General features: G+C 42.5%; 1 protein-coding gene across 2 annotated transcripts; it reads left to right on the forward strand.

The window, feature by feature from the left end:
* The first annotated feature begins 263 nt into the window (after positions 1-263).
* On the forward strand, positions 264-8,395 carry ZNF706 (zinc finger protein 706). Of its 2 annotated transcripts, none has more exons than XM_027692299.1 (4): positions 264-389; positions 3,362-3,498; positions 4,672-4,779; positions 6,523-8,395. In XM_027692299.1, the coding sequence occupies exons 2-3, from the start codon at positions 3,364-3,366 to the stop codon at positions 4,765-4,767; spliced, it is 231 nt and encodes a 76-aa protein (XP_027548100.1). In that variant the 5' UTR covers positions 264-389; positions 3,362-3,363; the 3' UTR covers positions 4,768-4,779; positions 6,523-8,395. The 2 variants fall into 2 exon arrangements, with proteins under 2 accessions (XP_027548100.1, XP_027548099.1); XM_027692298.1 differs by having other exon boundaries at positions 5,391-7,831.
* The last annotated feature ends 372 nt before the right edge of the window (positions 8,396-8,767 follow it).

Below are 8,767 nucleotides of genomic sequence, written 5' to 3' on the forward strand. Positions count from 1 at the left end.
CCAGAACAGCAGGGTCCCGAGAGTCCCAGGGTCCCGAAGCCAGGCCTGGCAGCCCCAGCCGCCCGGCCCAGCTGCTGCAGGGGTAGCCCCTCCGGACCTCCCGCCGCCGGGACTCGAACCCACAACCCGGTACCGCCGCGACCCCTGGGCCGTGCTCCCGGCACAACCCCCCTGCCCCCGCTGCCCGGCGTTATGTAACGCGCGCGCGCCGCCATTGGCCGGCGCGGGCCGGACCGCGCGGGGCGGGGGCGGGGCCGCGCGCGCGCAGAGCGGCGCCGCTGCCTCCTCCTCCTCCTCGTTCTCCTCCCGAGCAGCAGCGGCGGCGGCGGCGCGGCCGCGCGGAGCTTCCACAGCCGCTGCCAGGGCCGCCCAGCCCGGATCCCGCTCTGGTGAGCAGCGCCGGGGGGAGCGGAGCGGAGCGGAGTGGAGTGGAGTGGGGCGGGGCGGGGGAGCGGGCCCGGCCCGGGGGAAGGGGGCGGCCTGGCCGCGGGGCGCGCTCCGCTCCTGGCCCGCTGCGCGCCGGGGCTGCTCGGCCTCGGCCTCCGTCCGTCCGTCCTGCCGCGGCCGCTTCCCTCCCGTCGGGCACGTGGTGGGGCCGCGGCCGCCTCTGCCCCGCCTGGCTCGCCCGGGGGTCGCGGCCGCCCCCGGTCCCCGCGCGGCGCAGGCCGGGCCGGGCCGGGCCGTCCCTGGCGGAGAGGCCACCGAGCCCCGCGGGAGCACCGGCGAGGCCGCAGACGGTGCCTTCCGCCGCTGTTCGTCTCTGGAAGTGACAGCGGAAGCAGCTGTCGGTGTCCAGTTTTAGGACTTGAAACTCGGCTCGGGCTCTGGTTACTTACAGGGAGATGACCCGGTGTGAGGCACTCCCGTGCTGCGGGTTTCAGCCGCGGTGCCCGCGCTGCTGCTGCTGCGACTTGGCAGCAAAAAATCCTGTTATGATTTGGCATCAGATTTTTTTTTCCATGTGTTCGGTGTCCTACGTGCTCACGCGTTCTTTATTTGGAGGCAGCCGGCCGGTCTGCTGGACTCTGTGAGGGTGTGCCTCATGAGGAAAACAACACTTACCTGCGTTGAGCAATTGAAATACTGATTTAGCTTTGTTGATGAGCTCACCATTCTTTTAAACGAGCTTTGGGTTTATTTTTGTCACTTTTTTAGAGTAATGATAATTTAAATTTTAATTTTCTTTGTGTTTCAGGTACATTCTGTCAGCTGTATTAATGTAACTTTCAGTATTTAAACTCTTGGATTTTTGGTCTTGAGCATAGTATGGTGGTTGATACTTTTGAGCAGATGTTTTTGGTCATATTTTCTTGTCTGTGACTTAATTAAAACCAGCAGTTGCCAAGTACATACAAAAGCTCAGTGTGGTTGTCTTTTGCAATGTACTGCTTATCAAGGCACTAAAATACAAAGTAATATGCAAACACTTTGTGAAAAGAATTATTTTTTGTTACATCTGCCTGTTTTCTGTTGGAACCCTCCTGACTTGTGTAGGATTGCTGTAATGCCAGTAAAATAGAAGTGAAATAAAACCTACAGTTCCTTCCAGTGTATGCAAAACTATTGGCAATATTGCTTTTTTTTTCCTTATTTTAAAATTTTAAATGGGAATCCAGTGTTCTGTTTGAGCCATGCTGTATATAAACAGTGTGAGGCCCTGGCTGGGGTGTTCTGGAGTAGCTGTAGCATACAGTGAAACATAGACTGATATTTTTAGTCTTATTAACAGGCAATGCTGTATCTTATGAAAACTGTTGAATGCCACATGTATTTCTATGTGCTTTTTAATGGAATTTGTGTTCAGTTTTGTTAGCCATATGGACTTCTAAATTCTCTTTTAGAGAAACTGAAGGGGAGCGAACACTGAAGATGTACTGTAGTGCTTCTGCAGAGGGTTACATGGTGGTGTTTGATACAGTGAAAGAAGCAGGCTGTGGCCGGAGAGGTGCCTCTCAATCCACAGGAGCTGTTCTGGGTCTCAGGACTGTTGTTTTGCTGTTAGGCACTGTGATGTTACCTGTCCAGAAATTCTCACAGTACCAGTGAATTTTCACTTGTTGGTGTTTCATATAGACTTCATTTTCATAATGGTTTTATGGGCTTTTCACACATATTTATTGGAGGTCAGTCACTGTTTGGATAGGCCTTTCTCTCGCAGCTGGAGGCCACCTGGCCTGGTGGGAAGGACCGCATGACAGGCCTGGTGTAGCCGCAGAGTGGTCTGTCCCACGACTGCCAAACTTGGAGCAAGTGCCCAGGTCACGTGGAGGGGCAGTGACCAAGCAGCCATCCTCCTGGGAACGCTAGACTTTGCTAGTTGTCCTGAGAACAATGGACTTCACTGGCTGTTCTGTGCTTGGGCAGTCAGTGTTGTGCTTCTGAGAGAGCTGCACAACTGGCTCATGCCTGGACTGTGAGGGACTGAGAGAAAGACAACAGCAGAAATTGGGCTGCTGGGTTACATAACCACACTCTGAATGGTGCTCCGTTGATGTGCCCAAATCCTGCCTGGTGTCTGCTCTGGGGGTGGGGCACAGGCTGAATTAGGTGTCTCTGGTGGGCTGGGTGCAGGTGGAGCATTGCTATTGGAGCATTGCATATGCGATGTCTTGATGCTCCCTGAAATGTGACTCTTGCATCTCATTTCTTCTTCTGGTGGACATTGTAGTGGCATATGGCAATAATGTTTGCTTTCTTTATGCTCCTGTGTTATGTAGAGTAATGGCTTCTGATGGGAGTGATTTTATTTCTTTTCAAGAAATACATATGCATGTAACGTTGGCTGAAAATAAAAAAGATGGCCACCTGTAAAAAATATCCTTCAATAAAGAGGGGTGACTTGTTGTTCTTGGTGTTCCCAACTTCAAAGCAGCTCACAAGCACCTACACCAAAAGACACTGATACACCTCAGGTAATACTTCGATTTGCCTTTCTTGAAACTTGTTTCAAGTTCCAGAAATAAAGGCTGAGTCGTAAGCTTTAAGGAAAAAAAGAAAATAACAACAAACCCCCAGAATTTTTCTGTCCCTTTGGAAATAGAGAATAAGTTTCTATTTACTGCAAAGGAAACTTTGAATTATTCTGACTATTGAAAACATTTTTCAAAAGTAGACCTTGAATCTTTGTAGAGGAAGCAACCTTAGAATGGCCTAATAATTCTGGTGTGTATTTTAAAAGTGACACTAAACACAGAGTCTTTACATAGTGAAGAACAGATGTCTGATGTGTTTGAGTTATGGGAGTTGTAGGCCTTGTGGACAGAGTGCATGACTGCATTGTGCTCATCGTTACAGCTCCTGAGTTAGATAGCAGCAGTAGTTTCTCATGTTTGTAGACTAAATGTCTTCTTTTTGTTTGTAGATATGGCTCGTGGACAGCAGAAGATTCAGTCGCAGCAGAAAAATGCCAAAAAGCAAGCTGAGCAAAAAAAGAAACAAGGACATGATCAGAAGGCTGCAGCAAAGGCTGCCTTGATATATACCTGCACTGTCTGTAGGGTAAGAGGAACCGAAGTCAAAATAGTATTGTAGGGAGATCTGTCTTCCAGCCTAGAGCAGAATTTTTAGAAGATTGTATAGTGGAAACTAAAATACTTAAAGTGGTTGTCGAGCTTGTAGCTATAAGAAGCATTTGCATCTGTTATGTGACTTGCTTACAGATTCAGCTGTACTGATAATTGAAATAGGAGAAAATCAGAGGGCATGTACTGGTCTGGTTTGGATAGTTATTTTGCCTTTTGTGTTGCAGTGGTCTGCATGTGCTGTTAGCGTGAGATACAAAGTGTGAAAAGTGTGAGATTGCTTCCTGTTCAATGTCCAAATGGAAACATACTTTTTTTGTGATGGAATTGGCCCATCTTAGAATCACTTGTTACTGATGTTGATGCAGAGAGGAAAAGTGGTGGTGCCAAAAGCTTTAGTGTAAGTTTGATACACAGTAACTTTTGCCAGAATAATTTACTTGACAAGAGAACAGAAATGCAAGCCCTAATCAGATTGTACATTTCCTTCTGGCTGGTTTTCCTGAATGTGCTCGGTTTGGAGCTGAAGGATAAACTTGCTGTTTTCATTTAAATGGTCAGTCCCAGAATAGATTTGACACTTTAAATGTCTTAGATAAGATTCCAGATTAAGGGTTGCTCCCTTAAGTACTTGTTGTGAAATCAGGCTGCAGCATCCATCACTTTGGGTAGTGGATGTCTGCAACTGTGTTGTAGCAAAGGTCTGAGATAGCTGGTGCCAAGTAGGGAATCAGTTCATGCCATATAGCTTTTTGGCCTATTGATAAACAAAAGAAATAGCTTTCATAAAGGTTTGGTTCTGAAAATGATAAACATTTAAGGTGTTGAAAAAGAAGATAGTAAGGAGCTTTTCCACCAAAGCAACATATGAAGTGTAAGATATGGAGGGAGATATCTTGCAAGAATAGCACCATTGATGGACATGCCAAAAATTTGTTATAGTAGTGCTTAAAAGCACCTCTGAAAATAGGAGGTTAAATACTCTGTCCTACCCTGCAGCTAAATTAGTGCTGCTTCTGTCACTAGAACAGTGTCATTGAGGAGACAGTTTGCTTCAGGGAAAAGAAAACAAAACATAGTGGGGAACAGGTTTTGTAGCATTATTTAACACTTATACTGTGCATAAAGTTTAATGTCTCTCTTTAATCAGACTCAAATGCCGGATCCCAAGACCTTCAAACAGCACTTTGAAAGCAAGCATCCTAAGACTCCACTTCCTCCAGAATTGGCTGATGTTCAGGCGTAAAGTTGTCTACAGGTCATTACCTTAATTTTTAATTTGATTGTCTGAGAAAGCTGTATTATGAATCAGTTTTTTTACCACCAACAACTGGGACTTAAAACTTGCTTCATTTCTTTTAATATAAAAATTACTGTCGGTTAAAGTTAGACCCTGAACTGTTAAAAGGAGAAGCAAGAAACAAGCTAGTACTTACGTGGGTGAAATGGCTGTGGCATTTCTCTGTGCACAGAGGTTGTTTTAAAAGGGATTAACGTTATTTCAAATATTCATTCTTAGTGTTGTAGGAATACTTCATTATTTAGTTCTTGCTTTGAAATGTTAGTTTTGCTTTGAACAAAATACATAAATACAATCTGTCGCTACAAAACATGTAATGGAGATAGCAATTTAGGATATTTCCAACAATTGAGCCTTTTTGTTCCTGATATACAGGTGAATGCAGATTTTTCTGCATTCAAATACAAAACTTAACTGTAGAAGTAGCCAGTTGTTAGGCTGTAACTGAAAATGGTTATAATAAAAGGCTGAAATGAGGTAAAAAGCAGTATTATGGTATTTTGTTCACGCAGAGATAAGCAGCATTGTGTAATGGTTCAGCTTAACTGAGTTGTTCTTGTTTTTTATAGGTGAAGTCATGACACCTATTGACTCTTCTACTGTCAGACCTTACATAACAAACCTGCAGCTGCTTTTCTAAAACTGTTGATCAGCAAAAATGAAGGGGCTACAGAAACATTCATATTTTTATGCTGTTCCCTCTTGGGCTTCATGAAAAGACAATTCTGTGTAAATGTACAGTTGTGCCCTATTTGGAAATCCTGAAAAATCAGTCCATTCTTGTTATAAAAAATTTTTTACAATTGTAATTATATTGATGTTCATATTGTGTAAAATAACTCACTTAATAAAGTAGTACTTTGATTTTACAATATCACAGATTAACTCCTTGTAGAAATTCTGTTTCAACTTTCTGCATTATCTGCCTTATAAAATAATAAAAAAGACAAAAGTGGAATTTTCCCCATCCTGCCAAAACATGAGCAGTATCATTCCACTGAAAGTAATGTACATTACAGTAAATTAAAATGGAAAGGGAAGCTGCTCATATTTACTGTCCAGTGTGCTGCCTGCTTGAGCCCAGCCACTAGTGGTCAAGCTGATGGCTCAAGGCACAGCACTTGCCCAAGCAGCTGCATGAGAATCATGAGACTTCCTCCTACATTTTTGTCCTGGGTATTGGAACCTAAATACTGCAAGCCATTTCAAATGGGATTCCTTTACTGTGAGGGATCATGTTCCTTTAAGTCAAGCACTGGAGAGACTCTGGTTATGCTTTTATCCTTTCTATTTAGGTAGATGGCTAAGGAAGCTGAGGGGTGGCAGGTTTGAATGCTTCTGGGTATGCTGACTCGAAAAATGCTTGCAAATACTAGGTTAAAGCAGATCTGCTCTTAGTTGAAAAATGGGTTTGAAAATATTTTTAATGATATTTTGAGCAGTCAACCACACATGTTCCCCCTCAAATCTGTCTGGTTATTTCTGTCTTCAAGAAATACGTAAAATAGCCAGCCATTAATAACCTTCCTTCACAACCAGCTTAAAATAAGACTGTTGGAAAAGAGCCAAAGTAACTAAAATAATATGGCTACTTAAAGAAATCGGATGTGATTAAAGTTGCATTGATAAGAAAAAGCTGGATAATAACTCTGGCCAAGAACATTTGAGCAGATAAACATAATTATCCTTAAACTGTTCTGGGCTGAGTTCTAATCCCAGATGTACAGCACAGAAGTGGAGAAACATCTGAATTGTGCTAGAAGGTCTGATATACAAATTTCCATCTTTGGCATTTGGAGGGGGCTTTTTTAAGAGCTTTAGTTTTGACCCTGCAGTAAGAAGCAATACTAGAATTGCTGGGATTTGCGAGTTTACAATAGATGTAAAAATTCTGGCAGTCCAACTAACCCTTGCTATGCAGCAGGACTGTACATCTGGCCTTCAAATGGCTTCCTAAAATCTAGGACCATAGTCTCAAAGACTCATTCACTTAAAAGAATGCACTTGGTATTTTATTATATAAAGTCAAAGCCTTTGTCTTCGTCCACTCATTTGCTCTTTATTGAACTACTTCTGTAAGACTAGCTTCCTGTCCTCTTTGCTGTGACAGTATCTCTGTAAATACTTACTTTGGCATAAAGTTACTCTGTATTATAGTCACTCTGGGATAACCTGTATACCACTTAACTTTTATAGATAATGTTATTCTCCTCAGCGTAATCCACTACTGCACTTGTACACCTGACATGAGAATGTAACGCTTGATTTATTTTTCTTTAATGTTATCAATACATATATCCCGACAAACTGGCTCCACAAGGCAAGAAATCTGCTCTCGACCTTTGTGCTGTATGGGGGAGAGGTACTGCAATGTTCTAATGCTGTAATTTGTCTAAGAATACGCTGAGTGCAAATGGATAAAGGTGTTTCTTGCGCTGATTGGTATTTGATAATCTGGTTTTACTTTGAAAAATGTTTGGGGATGTATCCCTATAGCTTGGTCCTGAGGTGAAGTATGTTCTATTCCTTCAATTCAGATTGTGTAGCATTAAATAAAAAGACTTTGTTTCATAAACAATCTCTCTTAATGAGCACTGAAGAGTTGGAAAGCTGCATCAGTAGTGGGATGATTAACTTCAGTTAGAACTGTGTTTTCAAAACTCCATGATGCTCAAGTTGAAAATACCTTATGAAACAATGGGGTTTCTATTATTGGAAGGAAAGGATGATGCTTGGTTCAATAAGATCCTTAGCTACAATAGCTGTAATCTCAATTACAGAACTAAATGAAAGCTATGACTGAAGTGTTATAAAGGCTGTACCAAATGTGGGAATAGTCCTCAATCAGAATTATCTACAATACTCCTTATACCTAAAAGGTCAGAGGAAGGACTAGTTCTCCATCATCTCTTCCTGATCTGGAGGTAACACACCGTGGTACCTGGCTAAAGACACAGTTATGCATTGTAATGTGTCTGATTAAAGAGAATTAAAAATCTAAAATGTAAAATGTCATATTTCCTACCTGCTTTTAAAATCAAGTATTGCTGCACCTAGAAAATTAATTTCCTGGCTGTGGACAGCCATGCAACTTGAAGCTGTCTAACTGTGCAAGAAAGAAAAAAGGCATGGAAAGCTTCCTGTGTTCCCTTGAGAAAGATTCATCTTTGTGCAGGGTCAGCATTCAGGTAAAGGGCTTTTATGGTGTCAGTATGGACATCAGCTGTGATGGATACTTGTGGAACAACTTTAAAGAGTGATTTTGGATTTTCAGAAGCCCACATCTTCGGGGAATCTCTTTAAGCAGCATCTGAAATCACATTTTAGGCAACACTTAAAATGTTCTGAAAAAATGTTTCACTTTAGATCTTACAGTAAAAGTTAGAATGTGTGATTATGGTAAAGCCATCTTGGGAACTATTGAATAATCAAGAACAGTTTTGCAATTTTGTTAATCAGACTTACTTAGGCTTGTTTCTTTACATCTGCTTTACACTATCGAAGGGCTTCTGGTTTGTTGCTATCAAAAAGCTGTGTGAAAGATCTGAAATAGAAGTTGAAGACAGTTGCTGCATAGCCTTAGGGAAATAGTTGGTTTTATACAGCGCTCTTGAAACATCCCTGGAGACTATCCCTTTTAGTCATTTGCTGAAAACACTTGAGCTCAAGTAAGTAAAGCTAATGACCACAGGCTGTTTGCAAACCACATAGTAATGAAGGAATTTGTAGCATTTCTGTAAACTATATTGAACCGTTTTCCCATCTTGATAAGAAGAGCTATTAGGTGGAATGTTTTTTATCATCAAAAAATGATAGGCTTGAGGTCTGTTTTGTTTCCCATTTTCACAGAAACAGGTTGGGAATTACTGGGCTTTACTAGAAGCCTAGCCTTCCAGGGTCTGACCAGTAAACTAAATTAGTCCTACAGAATCCACAAACAAACTAA

The sequence above is a fragment of the Neopelma chrysocephalum genome, unplaced genomic scaffold (genome assembly GCF_003984885.1).
Source record: "Neopelma chrysocephalum unplaced genomic scaffold, ASM398488v2 Primary Assembly neopelma1_86, whole genome shotgun sequence".
Lineage (NCBI taxonomy): Eukaryota > Metazoa > Chordata > Aves > Passeriformes > Pipridae > Neopelma > Neopelma chrysocephalum.